This window comes from Pan paniscus, chromosome 19 (assembly GCF_029289425.2).
Source record: "Pan paniscus chromosome 19, NHGRI_mPanPan1-v2.0_pri, whole genome shotgun sequence".
Classification (NCBI taxonomy): domain Eukaryota; kingdom Metazoa; phylum Chordata; class Mammalia; order Primates; family Hominidae; genus Pan; species Pan paniscus.
This window is the reverse complement of record NC_073268.2, coordinates 51594989-51618959: the sequence shown is the minus strand read 5'-3', so window position 1 is coordinate 51618959 and position 23971 is coordinate 51594989. Positions and strand designations below refer to the sequence as shown.

Sequence of the window (23971 nt, the reverse complement as noted above, 5' to 3'; positions counted from 1 at the left end):
ATAAATTCTCTGAGTGAAGCAGAAGGGTGGCAGAGAAGACAGGATATAGCGCTCCACTGAGTTCTGGTTTAAATCCATAGTCATCCTAAAAAACTGTTCTTATTCTCCCCATTCTACAGATGAGGAAATTTAGGTTTAGTGAGATTGCAAAACTGTTCAAGGTTAGCTAATGCAGTGGTCCCCAAACTTTTTGGTACCAAGGACCACTTTTGTGGAAGGCAGTTTTTCCAGGGCCACAGGGAATGGATGGATGGTTTCAGGATTATTTAAGCGCATTACATTTACTGTCACTTTATTTCTATTATTATTACATACTCACCATAATGTAGAATCAATCAGTGGGAGCCCTGAGCTTGTTTTCCTGCAACTAGATGGTGCCATCTGAGGGTGATGGGAGACAGTAACAGATCATCAGGCATTAGATTCTCATAAGGAGCACACGACCTAGACCCCTTGCATGTGCAGTTCAGAACTGGCTTCACGCTCCTATGAAAATCTAATGCTGAAAGAGGTGGAGCTCAGGCAGTAATGCTAGCTCGCCTGCCACTCACCTCCTGCTGTGCAGCCCAGTTCCTAATAAGCCATGGACCTGCCTGGGCACTGGGGACCCCTGAGCCAACAGATGGCAGAACTGAAATACACACACACACCAATTTATGTATTTTCTGACAAAGTGCTTGAAGACAGACTAATCCAATTTCGTTTGTTTTGACTGGTTCGACAAGGGGGAAAAAGCCCAGCTTGAAATGAGCTGTGAGTCTGGCCTCTGCACCCTGGACTCACTGGGTCAGCCGTGCCATGTTCTCCAAGCCAGATTGAACTTGGTGATTCAGGAAGGGCATTGAGGCGCTCTGGAAACCTTGGATCTCAAGTCAGAATCTCTTTGGAATGGGGAAGGTAGGCTTCCAAATTAACGTGTTTCCAAGTCAACTCTAAATCTGTACCCTTCTATTCAACCCTCCGTCCAGGACAGCTATAGTGCAGGGTGGAGCCTGGTCAGAGCCACCAAAGGACCTCCAAAAGGTGGGCCTCCCCACCCAGCGCCATCCCAGGAGAAGACCACCACACAAGGATAAGTGTCCCCTTGCCTGCCACGAGTGACATCAGGTGGAGATGTCCCACCTGATTCTTCCTGGAAAACATCTTTTCATCTTTGTGCTTACCTATTTTCACAAAATTTATAATTTTTACAAAATTTGTACAAGACATATGTTAGTTTTATAATTGGGAAAAACACTTGGGACAGCAGACCATTTTCATGGCATCTACTTACTCTCTTGCATATGACCACTCCTCTTGACTTGAGATCAAATCCAATCTTTATATATTTTTTATTGTCTACATTTTTTTTAAAAAAGAGATGGGGTCTCCCTGTCTGTCTCCCAGGCTAGACTGCAGTGGTGCAATCAAGGCTCACTGCAGCCTCCAACTCCCAGGCTCAAGCGATCCTCTGGCCTCAGCCTCCCAAGTAGCTAGGACTATAGGTATGCACCACCACATCCAGCTAATTTTCAAAATTTTTGTAGAGACAGCGGTCTTGCTATGTTGCCCAGGCTGGTCTTGAACTCCTGGCCTCAACTGACTCTCCCACTTTGGCCTCCTGAGTCACTGTGCCTGGCTCTTGTCTATATTTTAGCTACAGGTTTGCTTCACTTTAAGGACTCTTAGTAGGAAAATTCAAAGTTGCAAGAAAAGTGAACCAAAGGAGGACTTTTCACATTTCCTCATGGGTTTTCACAAAAAGCTGTGACCGCCTATTAAGTGAATTTAGATGCAACTCAGTTACCCTATAGGGAGGTGCTGGACCCTACAAGGCTGCAGGACTGGTTGGCCCAGCAAGAGCCTGGAAAGAAGGGGACTGCAGAGGAAGGGGAGTGTGTCCAGGGAGGAGGGAGGGAGAAGCAAATGGCTTTCAGCTGGCTCTTCTCGGCTGCTATTTGCAATGTATGTGCCTTTGACATGGCTATTTTTGGGTTTCTGAGTAGGGGAAAATGAAAGAAAAGAAGCCTTTTGCACATCCACCCTTTGCCCTAGCCCACCCTCCTCCCTCCAAAGCCCCTCTAGGGGATGGTGGAAGCAGATCCTTGCGTATTCTTCATCCCCCACCCCACTATCCCCTGCTTTTGGAATATCTGTAGGCCTCACCCACGTGCTTGTCTCTTTATACAGAGCTGGGAAAATGTGGAGATAAATAAAGCCTCTATTAGGCAGGCATCCAATGCTTGGGGGTGGGGCAGGGAGGGGTCTGAGGCTCTGTCCCAATCTAGGAATGCCTGAGAAAGCTCCAGGGGCCTCAGGCAGCCTGGAGGTTGGAGGCTTCCCACAGACTCCTTTTGCCTGTGCTGACCAGGCGTGGCTGGGGCTTGGGAGCCCTGGGAGCCAGCTTCTTTCCCACCGGGGACCCACAGCAGGGCCTGGCTTCTCTTGGCCATCCCATATGCAGAGGGGAGAAAGGGGTTCTTGCTCTTTTCCCCTTCCTTCTTTCTCCTGGATTCCCTCCTCCGAGTGTGGGCCTGCACCGATGCCACGCCAGCCCTCCGGACCCGACAAAGGCAGCCCTACCCTTTCAACTCTGGAAACTCAGCCTTTCGTATTTATTCCATTCTAATCCTGTCAAGAGAGGGAGATCTCATTTCCTCCCCTAGCCGAGGGTCGGGGGAGAGAAGTGGGCTCTGTGGGGACAGGCCTGGGTGGGAAGAGGCTTGCAGATATTTTTAGAGACATGGGAATTAGGCAGGCAGGGGCCTTCTGGAGCTGGAAACAATTCCAGTCCCAATTCCAAAAGGCCAAATGGGTGGTGGAGAGTGAGGGGCCTTGGAGGTGGAGTGGGCAGGCGCAGGTTCTGGGGAAAGAGGTTGAGGCTGAGCGCTGAGCTCCCTGGAGCTGCTTTACCCTTTCTTCCTGCTGCCAGCGGTTTCCTCGCTTATCAAAAGGTGCGTGAATGCCACTACTTGGCATTGGAACCCTGGTGCCTGGCCCCAGCAGGACACCCCCAGCAGCCCACTCTTGGCAGAAGCAGCGCAGGGAGGCAACATGGCAGGTGGATGAAGGCCCATCACCCCCAGCTTCCTTTGCTGCTGGCTCTGGTTTGATAGCAGAAGAATGACACGGGATCTAAAATAAGATTTTTTCAATTATCTGCAGGCTTCCAATGGGTCAGGCTACCTCGGTTCTCAAAGACCACAAACTTAGTCTTAAACATCTGTGTGGTGCCTCACTCAAAAAGCTTCTCTCAATAGCCTCTGGAAAAGTCAGACAAATCTGGGGGTAGGATGTGGAGAAAGGAAAATTGAAAGGAAAGTGAGAGACCCTGGGTGCCTCCTGCTGCTGTTGGGAGTGAGCCAGTTCTGGACAGAGGTAACTATCAGCTGTCTCAAACATGCTTGCACCTCTGCACTGGCAACATTACTTCCAGGAATGTTCTCTGAAGCATCATATTAAAAAAGTAAAAATTTGAAAACAACTTGGATGTCCAAAAGTACAGAAAAAAGGAATCAAATACAGCCACCCAATGGAATGGGGTGTAGCTATTAAAGACCATGCACAGAAGGATAGGAAAGGAACTGTGAGATAGAATTTGTTTTGTTTTTTTAAGAGACAGGGTCTCCCTCTGTCACTCAGGCTGGAGTGCAGTAGTGCAATCCTAGCTCACCGCACCCTGGAACCCCTGGCTTCAAGCGATCCGCCCACCTTGGCCTACCACAGTGTTGGGATTACAGGCATGAACCACCATGCCTGGCCAGAATATTCTTATTAAAAATAACTGGTTTATTTAAAAATTATTGTTTTTAGGTCTTACATAAGCACATAAATACACATCGTAAGAGAATAGATACATAACCACAATATGAACCGATTTTTACCTCCGTGTGGGGTTTAATAGGCAATTTTGCTGCATGATTTTGTTTCCCCAAATTTTCAACATGAACTGATTTTACTTCTGACGTTAGGTGGGGGAATCACTGCTTCTTCAGCCCCTCTGCTTTGGCTGATCCTGCCTTTTGCATGTGACACTCCCTTCCTGCTCCACACCCCAGAATGTTCCTAGATTGTTCTTCCCCAGGGAGTTGCAAGGCTGCCAGCCTGGCTGCGATAGCCGGGCAGGCACGTGTGCCTGTCTCAGTGCTTATGCTCCCTGCGATGGCTGGCCCCTTGGTCTTCCCAGCAGCCGACGAGATTCTAGAAGACAAGGATGCTTTTTCATATTTATTTTCCACCTTTGAGCCCCTCTGAGGCACACAGCAAGGCAGTAATGGGTGAATGAATCCAAGCTCCCTTGTGGTTTCCCCAGGCCCCAAGGAGAGTCACTGGGAAGACATCTGGAGTGAGGAAAAGGAAAATATATTAGTGCTCTGAGGCCCTGGGTAAGGACAGGGCTGAGCCCCAGATCTGCCTGATGGTATTGCTCAAGGCAGCCAGAGTATCAGCTGTGGAACCTGCCCAGTCAACAACAAGGGTCTTATTGTTAGTCCCAGGTAGGTGATTGGGCCCCATCAGTAAATGGCCTTATTCACCAGAGGGAAATGAGATAAACTGTCTCCTCTCCCTCCAACCTTTCTGGAACAACAGTCATCATTAACCCTTGGGTTTCCAACCAGAAGAATCTGGAATTTCAACTATTTATGAAAGTATCTTTTCCTCATAAAATTTTCTCCAAGGTACTGGAGCAAATTATAGATGGTACATTTAATGCAGGATGCCAACACACACAGGTCCCCTGGCAGGCATGTGCATTGACTCTGAGACACACACACACACACACACACACACCCTGCATACACACACACACACACACACACACACACACACACACACACACCCTGCCAAGCACAAAGAGCTACACAGGCCCAGACCAACAATATGACCCACACAGGGGACAGTGTGGGAAAGGACAGGGAACAGTGGCATGGAACCAGGTGGGTACAAGGCAGGCACGATATGCCCATGATGGACACCAACACGTGTCGACAGGCTGCGGGCCAGTTCCTGACACACAGAGGGGCCTCCAGTTAAACACAGGTGACTTAACACACCAGAATGTTCAATTGCCTGCTAAAACCCTAATTAATATGACCATAAAGTGTGTATGTGGGGGAGGTATAAACTCTCAAGGATGAAAAGCTGGAGAGGAGACAAGAGCAGATACAAGATATCAAGTAAACTTTGAGTGGGAAGTGGCTGGATACATGGAAAGTGGCCTGGTGGCATGGACGAAGCTTCCTGAGGACAGCTAGGAGGAGGCAGGCTGGCACTGCTGCAGACACCAGAAAGCTCAGGGCCTGGGGGCAGAGGGGACTCCAACAGCAGGGGCAGGGCTGAGAGCAGGAGAACTGATCAGCACCTGTACAAGGGCAGGCAGATCCCAGGGCTTGGCTCTGGCCAGAGAATCCTATATACTGACCAGCACGGAGGGTTGCCCTAGGAGGGCCCCTAGAGTCAGGGGCAGCAGGCACAGCTGAGGGGGCAGGGGAAGTAGGGGTGAAGGACTAACAGCAGGAAAAGTCCAAGAAAGTCTGCATCCTAAAAGTTGAGTCCCTCATCCCAAGCCCTTCTGCTGCCCACAGGTCTCCCTAGATTGGAGATGAGAGAATTCCTATCAGGGGAAACCAACAAGCCCAAGAGAAAGACCTCCTAAAACTGTCACTCTCCATGTAATGGAGACGAGAGGGCTCGTACATGCGGACATTCTAGGGTCTCTCCCAAAACAAACTGGTGCCCTGCCTGCCTGTCCCTCTAAGGCAAGGCCTGCCAGTCGATATTCCTACACGCACCCCATATACACACACAGCCTCCTTCTGAAGGGTCGCCACTCATTCGAGAAAGCCCAAGACCATAACAAACAGAAAGGGAACTAGGAGAATGAAAGTCAGACCAGAGACAGAATACAACTTCAAAATAACTGAAATGATTAGAGAAAGTACTGCACCCATGAAACACAAACAGGATGCTACAAAAGAGGACACATGGAAAACAAAAAACAAGCTCTAAGAAATTAAGAATTCAATAGGTGGAATCAGACCCCAACAGAAGGGTTAGAAGGCAAGGTTAATGTGATCTCAGGCAAAACGAAGCCACAGAAAAAGACAATAAACTTAGAGAATCGAGTCAGAAGGAGTAATAGCCAAATAACAGGAGTTTCAGAAGTAAAGACCAGGAAAAATTTTTAAAAAAAATTACCAGGATGGGCACAGTGGCTCACTCCTGTAATCACAGCACTTTGGGAGGCCAAGGTGGGCAGACTGCTTGAGTCCAGGAGTTTGAGGCTGGCCTGGGAAACATGGCGATACCCCCATCTCTACCAAAAATACCAAAATTAGCCAGGCATGATGGCACATACCTGTAGTCCCAGCTACCTGGGAGGCTGAAGCAGGAGAATCATTTGAACCTGGGAGGCGGACGTTGCAGTGAGCCAACATTGTGCTACTGTACCTGGGTGACAGAGCGAGACTCCATCAAAAAAAAAAAAAAAAAAAAAGACAGTGAAGAGAGGAGAGAGATGAGTTAAAAAAGAAAGAAATTACCAGAGGAAGAAAATATAAGACACACTCTGGACTAGAAGGTCAGAACTTCCCACACTGAAATATACACAAGCCTCTAGCTTAATAAAACAAAACAAATCCACACCAAGGCATATCTTCATGAAATTTTAGAACTCAAGGGATAAAGAGAAGCTCCTGAAAGTTTTCGGAAGGAAAATTCAGTTTATTTGCAAAGGATCAGGAATCAGACCCTTGCACATGAACTTCTCAATAGCAATGATAAAGTTAAAAAATGAACACCACCTTCAAAATTCCAAGGAAAATTAGGTCCCATCTAACATTCTACAGCCAGTCCAGCTCCTGGTCAAGAGTGTGCACAGGACAGGCATCCTGAGACAGGCAAGGCCACAAAACCTTTCCTCCCTGTGCGTTTCTCAAGAGGTTTCACCAAGTGAAGTAAACCAAAAACCAAAACACAAACCAAAAAAAACCCCACAAAAACAAAAACGAACAAACAAAAAAACAGGTGGGGGAGAAGGGGGAAGAGAGAGAGAGAGAGAGAGGCTTCCCAGGATGATGGGGAAGGTCAAGCCCAGATGGAGAGCTATGCAGCAGGTCCGGAGGACAGCCAGAGTCAGTCTGGAACGTGAGGACGGCCAGCTCTGTGAGTAACATTACCAGGAAAAACAAGGGTAGTTGGGTAGGAGCAAGGAGCCAGGCCGATGAAAGAGCTAAATCCTATCTGTGGTGTATAAAACCAATAGATAATATCTTCTAAAACTCAAGAAGTAGCAGTAAAAACCAGTTATTTACAAACACAGAGGCAGGCACCGGAGTATTCTGGCTAGAAGAGCTGAAATGGCTTCCTCTGGGAACAGGACTCAGGAGTAAGAAGAAATGGAGCAGAAAACTCTTTTAGTATAAGCTTTGTGGTTACGTATCTGACTTTTTGAACTACTGTACGTACACTATTTTGAAAAAAAAATCAAAGCCCCTCATTGCCTTTAAAATTCCCATCTGGCCCATTTTCAACCTTCACATGTATCAGGGAGCACAGTAAGATCCAAGGGTAACTATTGCATGATAGGGAGAGAAATGGGTAAATCTTATGTAATCCCCCTGCCCCGGAAAAAATAACAACAACAAACTACTGCCCCACTATTACACCACTGAGAATACAGAATAAGTTTTAAGGGTCTGAGAGACTGCTCCCAAGGTCCTCAGGTCAAGCATTTTACAATTCTCTTTAGGTGTGTTTATACATAAAATTCTTCATTGGAAATAAAGATTGTTTCCCTAACTCCTAGGTCAAACTCCTCAGATAGGGCATCCAATGCAGGAGAGTTCATGCAGGGACTATGCGAAGATCCTTTCCAAGCCTCCAAAGTTGTTACAATTCAAACACTTGACTTTGGGGGAAATAGGATGTTTCAACCAAATGACTGATGTGTTCTAAAATTAGGCAAATGCTTTTTTCCCAGCCAGGAAAAGGCTAACAATATATGAAGGAAACCAGCATGGCCGTTGCCACCCGTTTATCCAAAATTCAAATGTGTTACTCTAAGGCTAGACTTCTATACAATAGCCCTCTTACCCCTCCCCACCCTTCAAATTACTGCACAGTCCACCTCACAGCACCCAGGACTTCTCAAATGGCTGGTAAGTGACAGAACAAACAGTAAATGCACACTTGCACGTCTATTCCTTTCCATCGACAACTGACCCCTGGTGTGGCCGGGGCGCTCTCCTCACCCAGTGGGGGCCACGACAAAAGGGCGAGGCTGTGGTCCTAGAACACAAGTTGGATGTCCTTTGACATTACCTACACCTGTGTTTCCCTGCAGAGTCTCTGTAGGAGACAGAGAGAGAGAGAGATAGAAAACAAGGGTGAAATGACCCCAGGAGGAAAACTTTACTCCCCTTTCCTGCTCTGGAAAGGACAGGGCTTGCATTTACTTCAGCAACAGACACACAGTGAAGGAGCTCAGCGCAGGGTCTGATCCCATGGGCTGCAGGAGACAGAAAACGTGAATAGAAGCAAGCGAGGAGAAAGAAAAGGATGAGGGAAGCCTTCGGGAATTCCCACCAACTGGGCTCTGGCCTCTCCGTCCCCCACTCCCACTCTACTAAGAAGGGAGGGGCTAAAGATTAGAAGTGTCCACCTACCTAACCTGACCCTCGAGGACGCAGCTGTCACAATGACATATTCTGCACATCACAGTGCCTAGCACAAGTCAAGCAGATGACCAAACAGTGTGCACCTGACATATATTCACAGCCACTCCCCTTCCCTAAAATTCTAGTGCTGGACATTTAACACGACTATAACACGCCTCAGACTATGAGAAAGAGGAAGCTGAAGTCTGGCCACATGGATGATGTGAATGAGGCTGACACCTGTGGCTCTAGCCATCTGCCCCATTTTGTAGGGCTTACACCACCCATCTTTGGAGTGGGGAGAGGATGCCATGGGGAATATGGTGGAAGAAGCGACAAGATGGTACAGGCAGTCAAACAAAGCAAGCCAGGCAGGGCCCAGGGAGTTAAGGGGTTGTTCCCACAGAGGGCCCTGGCCTGACGCTGGGCTCCAGCACCCTCCTCTAGTGTGGGTCGCCATAGCATCACCCGAAAAGAGCACAAGTCCATTTGCAACAATATTCAACTGGACCTCTCTCCCAGATGTCGATGTTTATATAGAATGCTGCCAGGTCCACTGGAGCGGGGCTGTTTTCCTAATCTTTTCTCGTGGAGCACAAATAGTATTCTCTTCTCCATCTCGGAATGGAGGCCCCAAGAAACAAGAAACCCAAGGCGTTCTTGCAACACACATCCCACCTCTCCCACTGCAAGTCCATGTCTCTCATCACAGCCTCTCACCCTCCCCATTCTTTGCACCCTCGGTTTTTCCTGAGGGAGAGCCGCACCAACCCTGCCTCTTTAAGCAGGGCCAGGAGGACCGCAAGGGATGTGATGTAGTGAAAAGGGCACTGGAAAAGGGTCGGCTGTCCAGCCATGGTTCTGGGACAACCAGCCGCATGACCCTGGCCAACACATTCCATTCAGCCCCCAGTCACCCAGCACCTAATACGCACGAGAGCATCTGCTGGGCTGAGCCTTGAGGAGTGTCTCTCTTGGTCGCTCACTGCTCGCTGACAACTGCCCTGTTCACACCAATCCAGGCAGGGAGGGATGCTGCACGGAGCAAGCGGCATCTGTCTCTGAAGCCTACTGGGAGTGATAGTGGGGACCCTGCCTGCCCCCTGGGTCTCAGTTTCCTCATCTGTCAAAGGTGAGGGCTGGAATAGATGATGTCCCCAAAGACCCTCCTTCCCAGACCACCCCACACCTACCGTTCTCATGGCCCCTTCAGATACAGCTAGAACGGCCTCTGGGTCCGCTGCTGGGACCAGAATATATGGTCGTCCTCGGTGGGTCTCTTGCTGAAAACCCACTGGAAGTCAGGGCCAGGCAAGCATGTCCTCCATATCCAGGTGCAAGTCAAACCCCACCCCCTCCCCAACCACCCCCGAGATCTTCAAACCTCAGCTGTCTTGGGGGATGAAGCCAAGAGGACTCCTGGCCCTGTGCTCCCCTGTGGCCGGCACGCTCCACAGGTATTGGCCACCTGACAGCGTTAGGGCCCATCACTTGGCAGAGGTGTAAATACCTGCTCCAGTTTATCCTGGCATAGCCGAGATCTTCAAACATTAACCAGGTAAGGCTCCAAAACCTTCAGGCTAGGGCGTGTCTGGGCCCCAGCTCACAGAATGGGAATGGAGCCAGAGCAGCTCCACCCACCAGGTCTCCAACCTGTGGCTCAACGCAAAACCCCCAGATCGCCCAGAAAAACCCTGATTTTGGGCAAGTTACTGCTCTCCTCATGCGACCATTTTCAGGATTAAATGCAAACACAGTGAGGACGCTAGCACTGTGGTTTGTGTGTGATTTCTTTTTACCTCTACACTGATCACAGAGGCTTGCTGGTTCCAAAAACTGTACTCAGTGTCCAGAGGAAGTGAGCCTTGGACTTTTGCCCCATGACAGCCACTGCACCCTGCGGACAGACGGCCAACACCACTGATGAACCCCAACACCACTGCTTCTCAGCTGGGCCCTGGGCATCACAAAGCATTCCCCAGCCACCAGGTGCAACCCTGGTGGGCTCAGAGGAAGACAATGACTCACTGCTTATTAGACTTTGTGGAGCAGCCCGTCTACCACCCTTCCATTGAGGCAGAGGAACAGACAGAAGCCCAAAAGCAAGCATTAGCTTCATGAGGACAGGGGACGGGTTGGGGCCGTAAGACCCTTCTGCCCCTGCGGGACAAGCCTGCCTTAGTGCGGCTGGTTGGAGGTAGGTCACAGCTGGGACAGCACAGTCCCTCAGAGCCTTGTGGCTCCAGGGAGTCTCTCTCCTCCTCCACCTGCTCTGTCCCTGTTCCTTCACCTTCGTGCCCCAAGGTCTTGGTCTGCAACACCATGCCTGTCTGCACCTCACACGTGAGAAACACAAAACCAGTCTCACCAACAAGATGACACTGCTCAAGGACAAGGAGTCTTTTCTGTCTCCCCACCTCCCCCTGGGGTTGAATCAGTGAACAGGAGGCCGGGCGTCGTGTCTGCTGCGCTCTACACATTGAGGGGCTCAGCTTCCACGCTGACTTGAGTCAGGGAAACCTTCAAAGCTCTGCAGTGCCAGGCTCCACACTGCCCCAACCGGAGCAAAAGCCACTTCTCTATCGCCCCCAACTGAGGACGGGGCTGGCTCTTCCAGGTCCTTTCCAGCAATGACATTCCCTGATCCTGCTTCACACTGAAAACACAAATGCTCTGGAAGTGGGGTGATGCTGATACCTAGGTGGTGACTATGTCATCCATCAGGGCAGTCTCTGGTGGCCCCATCTTCCTTTCCCCGTTTCTCATGCCTACACCTCACACCTAGCAGCAGCCCTCACAAGTCCTACTTAGCCCTGCTGAACTCCCCAGAGCTCAACACCGGAGTATCTGTAATCCCAGATACTCGAAAGGCTCAGGTAGGAAGATCACTTGGGCCCAGGAGCTCAAGGCTGCAGTGAGCTATGACTGCGCCACTGCACTCCAGGATAGGTGACAAAAAAACCCCAATCTCTAAAAAATAAAAAATGAAAGAAAAAATCATCCAGATTCTGATCTAAGAGGGAGGCAGAGGAAAATGTGACAAAGAGGATAAGGAAATGTGATGACAGGAGCAAGAGACTGTAGTGGTGACAGGAAGAGGCCACGAGCCAAGGAAGGCAGGTGGCCACTGGAGCCTGCAAACAGTGGAGAGGGGATTCTCCCCCGGGACCTCAGAAGGAAGCTGCCCTGCCCACATCTGGACCTTAGCCAAGTGGTACTCATTTTGGACTCTCAACCTCCAGAGCCATCAGAGAACAAAGATGTGTTGTTTTAAGCCACTAAGTTTGTGGCAACTTGTTACAGTGGCCACAGGAAACAAACACACCTGCCATGTTGTGTGCTGTGACTGGCACCTCCCACAAAGGAAGCCACCCTGGAGTTCGATTCTGACACACTGAGGGCAGATGTTTGCAAGTGACTGGTCCGTGCCTGTGTGTGGGCTGGACCAGCCCTCAGGCCAGTACATGGCATAAGGTGAAGGACACCTCCTTCCTAAGGTCCCTGTGCTGCTGACCTGCATCTCTGAGATCCCACCAGTGCAACTGCTCCCCAGGTTCAGACAGTTTTCCCCACCATAAAGAACATTTCCTTCCCGGCCAAAGAAAAGATCTTTCTGAAAAACAGTCTTGCAGAGGCCAGGAGAGGTTAAGACACTAACATACTACATTGCCTGCCAGAAGTGGTGCCCTACGTGGATCAGCTCATCAGACTGTTTTTGGACATGATATATTTTCCAGGAATGCCCCAGGCAAAAGACATGGCCAGGCAGGTGGGGATCTGAGTAGGGGGCAGAGCAAGGGGAAGCCTAAAAGGTGAGAGTGGAAGGGATGTGCCCCTGGGGGACTTTGCAGTCTGGCTCCATGCTGCCACCCCTGTTTGTGCAAGTGTGTGAGCACTGCACAAACACGTGAAGACACTAGCACCAGCCATGTGGCTTTGCTTTTTCAACCCTAAATACTTTCTGTTGCAACTCCCATGAAATGACTTTTTTTGACACTTCTTTCCCCGCTCTTACTTAATTAGTTTCCTAACCAACTATTCCAAGCTTTTCACTTTCTTAATATCTAAAGTCATTTCTCTCTGTGTGGGAGGGAGACGCCCAGTACGTTATCACGAGCCTTCACGCTGCAGGGTACCGTCACAGCTGCTGCAAAGAAGTCCACCCACAGCTCTGAAGATAGACCAGCAAGGGTGCCAATCACAGCCCATCTTCCTGGCTGCCTCCCCAGTGCGGGATGTGGGCCACAGAAACCCCTTCACCCTCACGACAGCTCTCGCCGCTCCCATCACCTTCCATCACTGAAAGAGCTGTGCACATGGCAAAAGTCTGAACAGAGAGCACCTAAGTGGACAACCAGGTGGAACCCCTCTTCAGCCCCTTGATAATTAATTGTGGGTGGCCAGCAGTCACTCCACTCAGGCAACACAGGGAAGGCAGAGAGAGAATGTGGGTATCTCATTATAGCCCTGAACACAGGCGGGCAGCTAATTCCCATTTTGTGTCCTTGACTCACCACTTATGTAACAGGAAGGTAAGCGCACGGGACAGTCCTGATGAGACAGAAAGGCACTCACTGGGCACCTGAGGTCACCAAATCCTCTCAGTGCGGCCTGAGATTCAAAGAAGGGGGACTTTTGGGAGTGGCCTACCTGAAATCTTTACATCAGAAACTCAAGCAAGAAAGAGCTGGGGAGGACAGCTGCCTGATTCGCCAGCCAGCCAACATGTGCCCTGTCTACGCAGGCAGACACCAGTGCTGCCTAGAGGCGCTCACCGTCCTGTAGAGGGAGATCCTCGTGGAAGTTAAGGGCAAGGTGCTCCGCATGCTCTGACAGGTGTCCTCGGGTTAGGAACACAGGGAGGACTCGCGTCTGGCCAGGGCCAACCTGTGTCTTCTCTTGGCTCTCCAGAATGACTCAGGGTGACCTGCAGAGGTCCCTTCCTCTGATCCTCTTTGCCTGCTCACTCTGGCACGTTCTGCTCCAATTTCTTCCCTCTACAGGGCTCAGCCATCCACGTATGACTCCAACACTGGAGGTGCAGAACATCTAATACTGGAGGCACAGAACATTCAAACTGCCCCACACACTTCCCTCTCCCTCTTTCCTTCCCTGAAGGGCAACTCCCAGGCTCTAAGTCGGGACAGGAGATCCAGGGACCCGGCTGCTTGTCCACATCTGTGGTTCAGTCACTCCCTCCCCCTCCCCCTAGCTGAGCTTCCTCACTACAAAATGGAAGGTCTGGATCAGGTCACAGTGGGAACCCCCAACTGTCACCCTCAGGAGTTGGCTGTTTTTGGTCCACACAGCCCCATGATTAACCATTGCTGGCTTCCATTCCCTGATTCTTTCAGTGTGGGAAATGTCACTTGGGCCTTTGGGCAGAGGTGCAAACAACAAGAAAGCTCCTAAAGGCAGAACCTGCCCCTGCCTAACAGTTCCGCGTCCAAGAGACTTATAAGACTGGGTCCCAAGCCCTTCCCGGACCTGTCATTAGCTCTTCTCCCCCCACCTCCCAACTATGACAAAAGGAAGGGAGGGGGCTTAAAGCTCAGCCTCCAGTTTCCAGAGAACATCCATCTTGAAGCTCCCACGGAGGTACAGAGAATGCTCTGACCTCTACGTGCTCCACTCAAATGGGTGAACTTTCATGAGTCACCGTAAATTACACTTCAGGTAAAAAAAGTGGGTGTCACTTGTCAGCAAACAGCTCTGAGCTTCCCTTATGACCCCTACCCTCTACTTTCACAGCACTTAGGAAGCGTTTCCATCCCACCTGGGTTCACCTGCACCCAGACCTGGCTCACTCACCTTTAATGTTTCAAAATAACTTAAATCTGGCCACAGATGCTCTAAGGCGAAGTGGCCTACAGGAAGCTCAGTCGAGCAGGGCCCTCCCTGCCCCACTTATTATCCCACCAACTCCCTGCTGCTGAAAAGAGCATCACACAGACTCCACCGCACTGGTTCAGACCTCATCTTCCAGCCAAGAATCTGCCTTCCTTCATTAAGGAATTCATTGTTACAAATAGGCAACATCTCAATTGTCATGACCAAATCAAGACGGGATGGGGACTCATCTAAGGCTCTGTGTCCTGAAAAGTCAAGTTGGGTGGAGGGCAGGGGTAAAAAATCCTCAACACCCTGGAAGAACCTTCTCAACACCCTTGGCTTGTCCTCAATTTCTGGAATCTCGTGGCCATGCCAGCCCTGAAAGCCAATAGACTGTGCTCCGGGCCCAGCCACTTCTCCTTGTGAACACAAGCCTCCGTGTGCCTGAGAGTTCACCTATAAACACTGGCACTGCTCATTCACCAGTCACCACTGGCAAAGAGCTTGAAGACATTGACTACTTTGGGAAATCTTTAAAAAATAAATTTTTCATTTGGAAAAATCATCAAATGATTGCACAAGAAGAGGTGCCTTTCCTGAACAGGTCTGTGATCTGGGCCTCTGGGCACCTGGATAATTCCACAGAGAAGGAGGTTGGTCCGGTCTGGTCAGTGTGTATTCCTTTTTGTTTTGAGACAGAGTCTCACTCTGCTGCCCAGGCTGGAGTGCAGTGGCGTGATCTCAGCTCACTGCAAGCTCTGCCTCCTGGGATCATGCCATTCTCCTGCCTCAGCCTCCAGAGTAGCTGGGAGTACAGGCACCCGCCACCATGCCTGGCTAATTTTTTTGTATTTTTAGTAGAGATGGGGTTTCACCGTGTTAGCTAGATGGTCTCGATCTCCTGACCTCGTGATCTGCTCACCTCGGCCTCCCAAAGTGCTGGGATTACAGGCGTGAGCCACCACACCCAGTCGTCAGTGTGTATTCTTTTCTGCAGCTGCCAGGGGCAGGGGTTGTTGATGAGGGAGGGGTCAGAAATATTCCAAAACTTCAAATAAAGCAGCACCTGACTGTATACATTTTAAAACTTGTATTAAGACTCCGTGCAGAATTCCACTTAAAGACCGAAGTCTCTCAACCAAAAGTCTGAAAGCACCTAGGGACTCCGCGGGAATGCGATGCATGGGGAGGGCCTGGGGGGGCTACCTCCCCCATTAACAGCCCCTCATACCTTGCTCATGGGGCTCATGTAAAGATGAAAACACACCCGAGTCCAAAGTTGTTTTTTTAAATGATCTGATTTTGAAAACACACAGCACAGAAATAGAAATGAGCAGCCGAGCAGAGGAGGAAAGAACACAGGGCTTCCTGTGGTCCGAATAGCCCAGGAGGTGCCTACACAGGGAGAGAGGGCCTGGGTGACCCCACAGTTACTGACCCCACTCCAACAAGCCCTCCCTAAGGTACTCGGGCTCCACGCACCACACAACAGGACCTGCCTCCTTTCCCTTGTGACCAGGACCTCAGCACAAAGGCCAGGGCAAGGCTGAAACATGACAGATTTAAAGCTAAACCTGAAAGTATAAGACTGACCCATAAAACATCTTCCCTGGTTCCCTGTCTTGCCCCTTCCTGTCCTTTAAACATGAAGGGTCTCCAGGCCTGAGGAAGCTTCTCTGCCTCTCAGACAGTTACAGGCTCTATGTTCTTATTGTTCTGATTTCTGTAAATCTCTCTGAATATATATTCATATGCCCATGTAGCAAAGAAGGCAGGTGGACCCTACAGCGTTGCAGGCCTGCAGCTAGCTTGGTTCAATGGCATTAATAAAGACACAGGTCAGCTACTATACTTGGGTCAGTCTGCAGCAACAGACAAGCCAGAGGGTCAGGAAGGACACTGAGAGCCCTGCCTGGCCTCCAGCAAGCCCTATTTTCCACCCGCACGAGGCAGCAGGTGCTGGTGGAGCGGCCTCTCTGAATGTGAAGGACAAGATCACTTGGTGAAGGAAAGACACCATCCCTCTCTCAGCAGGAGTCTGCCTTGCCTACACATCAAGGTCTGTCACTCATTAGTTGAGCCACCTCGCAATCTCTCTGGGCCTCAGTCTTTTCAACTGTGAAATGGACATGGTATCTACCATTGTGAGAAGTAGGATAGAGAATGGGCAGAAAGTGCCAGCAAGGAGCCCCGGCCGGGCACATGGCTCCTCCCGAATCTCTGTGATGAGCGGAAAGGCAGCCAAGTGCCACCTGTCTCCTCCCAGAAGACTTCTCTGCCTCCCCAACCACCCACCGCCTTTAAGAGCCTACACATCATGGTTCTGCTAGGGATTTAGTCTGCATGTGTTCATGTGGGTCCTGAAAGGTATGAGCTTCACCACAGAAGAGGCCTTCCATGGCCTAGTGTCCTCTCAACCGCTCTGTTACGGACACAGCAGCCACTATGGTTCCCAAAGAATCAGATGCCCGGGAGGTGCCTCAGCACCAAGGAGGAGCAGATGGTTCCTCTCGCCTGCCTGGGAAAGCTCCGAGCTAGAGGAAACAAAGTCAGAGCTTGAAGCAGCAGTTCTCAAATGGAGTGGTTAGAAATCACATGGACTCTGGGAGGCCGAGGCGGGTGGATCACGAGGTCAGGAGATCGAGACCATCCTGGCTAACACGATGAAACCGTTTCTACTAAAAATGCAAAAAATTAGCCGGGCATGGTGGCGCGGGCCTGTAGTTCCAGCTACTCGGGAGGCTGAAGCAGGAGAATCACTTGAACCCGGGAGACGGAGGTTGCAGTGAGCCAAGAGCACGCCACTGCACTCCAGCCTGGCGACAGAGTGAGACTCCATCTCAAAAACAAACAAACAAAAACAAAAACAACAACAAAAAAACACACAAAGTGGTTATTTAAACTGGTTTCCCAGCCTCGCCCTGCAGGTTCTGATGCAGGGCAACATCTGCAAAAAAATGGCTTAGGGAGCAACGGGAACTGGGCGATCAGCTGCAGAAAAGGGAGAGAAACCTCAAATGATAGATCCTAAAGACAGCAGGGCTCAGCGGCAATGCCCCTCCTCCTAGGCTCTCACAGGCCTAGGCAACGTTGGGCTGCTCATGGCTTTAATACCACCAAAAGTTGCAGAAATTTGTCAAGAGTGAGGTGAGCAGAGGTCCCAAGAACAAGGCAACCTCCTGGACACTCTCCTATAGGAAGCAAACTCAAAATAAACCAGAATCCTAACCTGTCTGCACTTGGAGTGCTCTGAAGATCCTTTGGACCAAGCCTGTTTACTTTATACACAAGTACACAGGCACCCCAAATTAATTTCTCAGGCTGGAACTTCACATCTTACGGGACTGACAAACTCCCAGGTTGCCCCTGAAAAAGGCACATATCCAAGAGCTAGAAGTGTTTTCTCTACTATGTCTGAGGATGTGAGCTGAGATTATGAGTCCTTAGCACAGCCCCTACACAGTCAGGCAGCTCTCATCTCTCGTGATGCTCAAGGACTCTCCAGGCTAGGTTGGAGCACAGCTCCACACCATGGAGGCCGGCCCTCAGCACCATGCCTGCCACAGAAGGTGGCCTCAGTCTCTCCATGGCTTCCATGTGTGAGAGGCTTGGGGTCAGCAGACATGGTCCAAGATCATCAGACCTACCACAATCAGGAGGGAGGAAATTCTGACACCAACCAGGATGATCTTTCAGGACCTTATGCTGAGTGAAATACACCAGTCACAAAGGACAAATACTGCATGATCCCAATTATGTGAGGTGCTGGAGGAGTCAAATTCATAGAGACAGAGAATAGCATGGGGGTTTCCAGGGGCTGGGGAAGGGAGTTATAGTTCAATGGGTGCACAGTTCAGTTAGCAAGTTGAAAAGGGTCCTGGAGAGAGACCGGTGGTGGTGGTTGTGCAACAATGTGAATGTACTTAATGCCACTGAACTGCACACTTAAAAACGATTAAGATGGTGAATTTCCAGTGTACTTACCACAGTTAAAAACATTCGAACAGACCGGGCACGGTGGCTCATGCCTGTAATCCCAGCACTTTGGGAGGCCGAGGCGGGCGGATCACCTGAGGTCTGGAGTTCAGGACTAGCCTGTCCAGCATGGAGAAACCCCATCTCTACTAAAAATACAAAATTAGCTGGGCATGGTGGCCCATGCCTGTAATCCCAGCTACTCCGGAGGCTGAGGCAGGATAATGGCTTGAACCTGGGAGTCGGAGGTTGCTGTGAGCCGAGATTGCGCCATTGCACTCCAGCCTGGGCAACAAGAGCGAAACTCCGTCTCAAAAAAAAAAAAAAAAAAATTGGAAAAAGCATTTGATCAGCTTTTTGCCTTGGAGAGCAGGCCCTTGAGAATCCCAAAGCCTCATGGCCTGGCCTGCTCCACCCCAAACTCCTGGCGCTCCCACTCTCCTTCTAGACCTGGAGCTCCTCCCAAGAGCCTTCTAGTGATGTCTGGTGACATCCACACCTCAGCTCGACATCAGTCCCCAAAAACTTGGTGACAGAATTAGGTAAAATCATGGGCAGCACTTTACAGGTGGAGAAACAAAGGCAGAGGACAGAGGCAGCAATCTGGGTTTCTAGATTGTTGCTTTGTCCACTCCTGAAAAACCAGGGGCCCAGCCAAATCTCTCAGGCTTTTACTTGTCTGTGAGGCTGCCCGGACCCCACCTCACCTCAGCCTGCATTTGAGAAATTTCTTTTCCTTTTTCGGGAAATTTGCCTCTCCTCCACACCCACCAGTTACAGGGTACGTGGGTGTATCGAGAAAGAAATTTCCCAAAAAAGGAAAAGAGATTCCCCAAAGTTAGTCCCATCTCAGGGCTGCCTGGAGAGGCAATGGTCAGCTTCCGGAACTGGATGAAGTCCAGCAGCCCCAGCCCCAGCAGAAGTCCCCAAGCAGAAAGGGCTTCCCGAAGCCACTGTCCCCAGATCCAGGGACTGCTGCTGCCTTCCTCCTTCTCCTGCACGCTGTGACCTCCTGATGTCCACCTTCTTCTCCAGGTCCCAACCCAGTGGGGCTGAGGTAACCGAATTTTCCCCATCCCAGTTATCTGGAGCTCTTGGGAGGTTTTCTCCCTTCTGCTAAGTAATCCCTAAAGGTCACTACATTGCTAATCTCCCTCCGAGGAACATCCCTTTTCCTATCTTCTCTCTTTTCCTACCCGCCCTGTCTTAAGGTTTTTCGAGCTGGGAGCAGAAATTATGCAGCAAGGCATTTACAAAGTTGGTAGTTCAACTCCACACATATTTACAGAACACCTGGCTAGATTTGTGCCGCCCAAACCCTATGCTAGACAATGGGGAGACACACCAAGAATTATCACGGGCCCAACAACAACAAGAAGTCAGTCTAGTTGGCAAGATAACACTCAAGCAAATGAAATCAAATGGTAACATCATATAAGTCAGTAACAATTCGAAATAGATGCTGATTGAGTGTAGAGGGCACAGACCAGCCATAAAATGCTACAGTTTATTATATGAGCCTGGGAGGGTCAGAGGTAGCCACGGGCTGCTTAGAGCTGCTGCTTTTGGAGACAAATGCCCAGGTAGGGATTGCTTTGCAACATCACGGTCTGAGGGCACCACGGAGGGAGTGCCACCTATGTGCTCCCTGGTACACACACACACAAGCAGTTCTGCAGGCCCTGTGGTTGCCTGGTGTGCAGGGGAACCCCGTAGACCTCTCTAGATCAGAAACAGGCCCACCCCATTCTACGACTGGCACTGCACCATCATCCCCCTCACTCCAGGAAATCTGACAGGTGAGTCCTGTGCTGTTTAAGAGCAGAGCTAATAGCAAATCACATTTACATTTTCATTTTTAAAAATAAACAAGAATTTAAATAAACCCCTGTCAAAACTGCTCAGTTTCTTGGCCTTGGCACTGTTGACATTTTGGGCTGGAGCCTTCCTTGTTCCGGGGGCTGTTCTGTGAAGGAGATTCAGTAGCATCCCTGGCCTCCACCCACTAGATGCCAGCAGCATTCCTGCCCCAGGTGTGACAATCAAGGATGACTCCAGACATGGCCAGTGGCCCTGGGAGGCATGATGCTGAGGACCATTTCCAGGCACTCACAAAGGAAGCTTCCAGCTTGGCTGGAGTTCACCCACACATAAGCCTACCTGAAATGGAGTTTTCCTGCTCCAGGTCTCAGGATCCTGCCAGCCTGTTTGGGGTGGGACTCTCAGCTCAGGGCGGTTGACCGTTAAGCTGGAGCTCCTGGGCTACAGGCTGTCTGCTCACTCTGGGGAGTGGCTCTGAGGAGCAAACCCTGATGCAGAGCACTGGGTGCTAGAGAAATCTCTCCAGCCTCTGCCTCCTCCCACCTGGCTTCTACCCCAAGTGCCTCCTTGCAACCTTCCCCTGTGACCTTCCTGATACAATAGGGAAACCCCTCCACAGCCTCGGCTGGGCAAAGCAGTATTTACTGATGGGCTCACTGGGTCAGTTTCTCCAGCTCCCAGGTCATCTGCCAGAAAGCAGCCCGTGGCCCAAAACTCCCAGCTCTGGGCCTGCCCCCATGCCCTCTCTCAGTCCAAGTTTTCCCTGGGACTTCTTTCTTTCCCCACATCCCTGGCACAGTCCCACCTCTGCCTGAGCACTCCATGAAATAATACGCAACTCATATCCAGGTTGCTGGGAGACCACAGTGCACTGTGAAGTGTCGGTGCTCCTGGCTAAGCGGCCTCAATTATCCAGAAGCCGCGCCTGGGAGGCAGCATGTGCTCTGCACTTGTGCCAGCACCAAGGCGTCCCCAGAAGCTACCCTCTTTGTGCTTGTGCAACTGAGCCAGAGGGAATAATGGATTTTGCTGGACTTTAGTTAGAAAGAAAGATTTCCTGACCGAAATTATCAGTCCCCAAGGAAACAGTGCAGGGAACTTTGTTTTTTTGGGATGGTTCATGACCCAGCCCAGCCTGAATGTAATCCAGTGACCTCTTGAGGCTCCTCTGATACTGTTAAGTCAATTGCAGGACTTAGCCAGTCAGTCAGCCACAGGGAGGCAAGATAAACCTCACAGCTGCAGGAGCCCAGCTCTGACCCCAGGGCTACTCCCTGTGTAAGGGCTAAGCCAGGAGAACACAAAGTGTGAAGTCTAATCCTCCAGGTCTGCTTTCTTGCCTCAAAGGAACGGAGTGTCCAAATGCTTTGTCTCCCTGCTCCTACTTCCAGCCAAGTCCACAATCGGTGCTCACCTCCAGTACACTACCCTGGAGCACAGACGTTCCCATAGCAAAAACCCCCTATGCTCTAATCATGATGTACAAATATGCTCACCGGAAAGAATGAAAAGGAAGACAATTCTTTTTAAGTAGGAACCAGTGAGGTGACAGTTGATACAGGATTATGGTACCATCCTCTTAATTCACCCCAGAAACAAAAGTAGAAAACATATCACATCACAAAGGTTAGGACTCGAGTACAAACACGCCCACTTCTGACCTTTGCACATGTGAGCTGTAATGACCACCCAAAAATCCCAGGCACCCCCGCCACCCCCTGCCGCAGTCTGGAAGGTAGGTCTAGGGACAGTTATCTCCACTCATACTTCCAGAGTCTGTCTCGCCCCTGCAGCAAAGAAACAAACTCTGGGTAGGATAGGCAGGGGCTGCCTATTTTACATAGTGAGACTAGGCTTTCCAGGACAGCCCCAATTTTAAAATGCTGCACATATGGGCACACAAACATTCACCCACCAAGTGGAACTGGAAAAGGCGATCAAATCTCGCATCTTCAACCCTTTACAAAGTTTGGAATGCAGTCCTACTTTAGATTAATTAGGAGAGACTAATCTCCTTTAGAGAAAAAGTCAGGAGATAAAATGGGTGGAAAAAGAAAAGCCAGAAATTCCACCTAGTTGATTTTCAGGTTTGGCCTCTGGGGCAACAGCAGCAAACACTCATCCAGCCCAGGAAGCAACTGGAAAACCAGGGAGGTGGGGAGGAGGAAGAAGCCTGTCTGCCTGGTTTAGTGACCAGAAGAACGATGACCTTGTGACCAGGAGGCCTCTGAAGTCAGCTCGGAAAACTAAGCCAAGCTCAAATGAGACAAGCAAAACCAATTACAGTCGCAGAACTGACAGGCAACCCCAGGACTAGGAGCGTGAGCACATGTGCCAGCCCCAGGGCCAGCCCCCGCCCCACGCCCACAGGTCCACAGCCTGCACACGTGATCCAGGACTTTGCCCTTGCTTTCCCCTAACCAGGAGTGCTCTGGTGAAGTCCACACTATTAGCCTTCAACAGAAATGACTTCCTCCCTCACTTCTTCCTCTCACTCAAGACCACAGAAGATGATGTTTCAAACCAAAGGTCTGGGTTTTTAAAGCTGTCTCCAGCAGGTGCCACAAGTTCTTCAAAACTTTCCACGCTCCCAAACAGACACAAGCAGGAGCACATGGCTGCTGTGCTCTCACATGACAACGCAAGGGCACTGTAATGGAGGGACTTGGTGAAGGCTGGGGACAGGGAGTGGGCAAGGATAACACTTACCATCTCATCCAGGGCGTAGCGCAAGAGCCCGTGCTCGTAAAGGATGAAGAACCGTCGCTGCCATTTCTGCAACGGAGCACAAGGTGGGTGGTTAGGAGGATCTGGGTCCTGGCCCCAGAGCTTGGCTTCTGGAGTTCCCACGTCTGACAAGTCCATATCTAAGGAAGGTCACTCCACAGATTCCACTTCTGGGGCAGGTGGCAGGAAAAGAGGCACCCGAGGCACAAGAATGTTGATTCATCAGCCAGGACTGGGCTGGGAGACAGGCCCAAATCACATGAGTGATTGAGGCTTAATAAGAAGTCTTTTTTTTTTTTTTTTAAACACTTGGAAGCTCCTCAGGAGCAGAAACAACGTGTGGTTACCTTTTTGTATTCCTGATGGTGCTCAGCACAGAATGCATCACATGACATGTCTCAATATTTATTTGATGAATGATCTGACATGACATGGAATAATCCAGGAATGGCAAGGCATGGATTCACCACTTCTGAAAAAACCTGGGAACTGCTACAAAAGGGGTTGTTCTGATGATCCACTGGCAAAGAGGAGGCACAAAACCGGCCAGGCTCCAGAATTCACTGAGGTGAAATGAGCTAATGAAAATCAAAACAGAGGAGCAGCAAGACCAGTGGAAATAACTCCAATATCCAAGGAGTGACCAACTGGCACAGATCATCCCCCGCTCTACTCTCCATCCAAAAGCCAGACCACTGGAAAGTGTCCACGGCGGTCAGATGCCATCAGGAGCTGAAATGAAATGGACTATGCGGTGTATGTCTTCCTTTGTGTGGGGAGAAGGGACTTGTCCATAATGCGAGTCTGCTGGCCCAGGTCATGAATGACAGGCACAGCTCCCAGCCCCAAATCATCACAAGGGTCCATGACCTATTTTCAACATTTCAACAAGCCCAATCCAGCCTGGGCAGCATGGTGAAACCCCGTCTCTACAAAAAATACAAAAATTAGCTAGGCATGGTGATGCACGCCTGTAGCCC

General features: G+C 50.2%; 1 protein-coding gene across 7 annotated transcripts in view; it reads right to left on the bottom strand.

Annotated features, from left to right (window-relative positions):
• Window positions 1-23971, bottom strand: part of MPRIP (myosin phosphatase Rho interacting protein) — a 150053-nt gene that overhangs the window by 91504 nt on the left and 34578 nt on the right. For 6 of the 7 annotated variants that reach the window (XM_034943273.4, XM_008960872.6, XM_063599178.1 and 3 more), the window contains exon 3: window positions 22974-23039. The exons of the other annotated variant lie outside the window; for it this stretch is intronic. In XM_034943273.4, the coding sequence (XP_034799164.3) occupies window positions 22974-23039 (66 nt within the window). The remainder of the gene's footprint in view (window positions 1-22973; window positions 23040-23971) is intronic. 7 annotated transcript variants of the gene reach the window in all.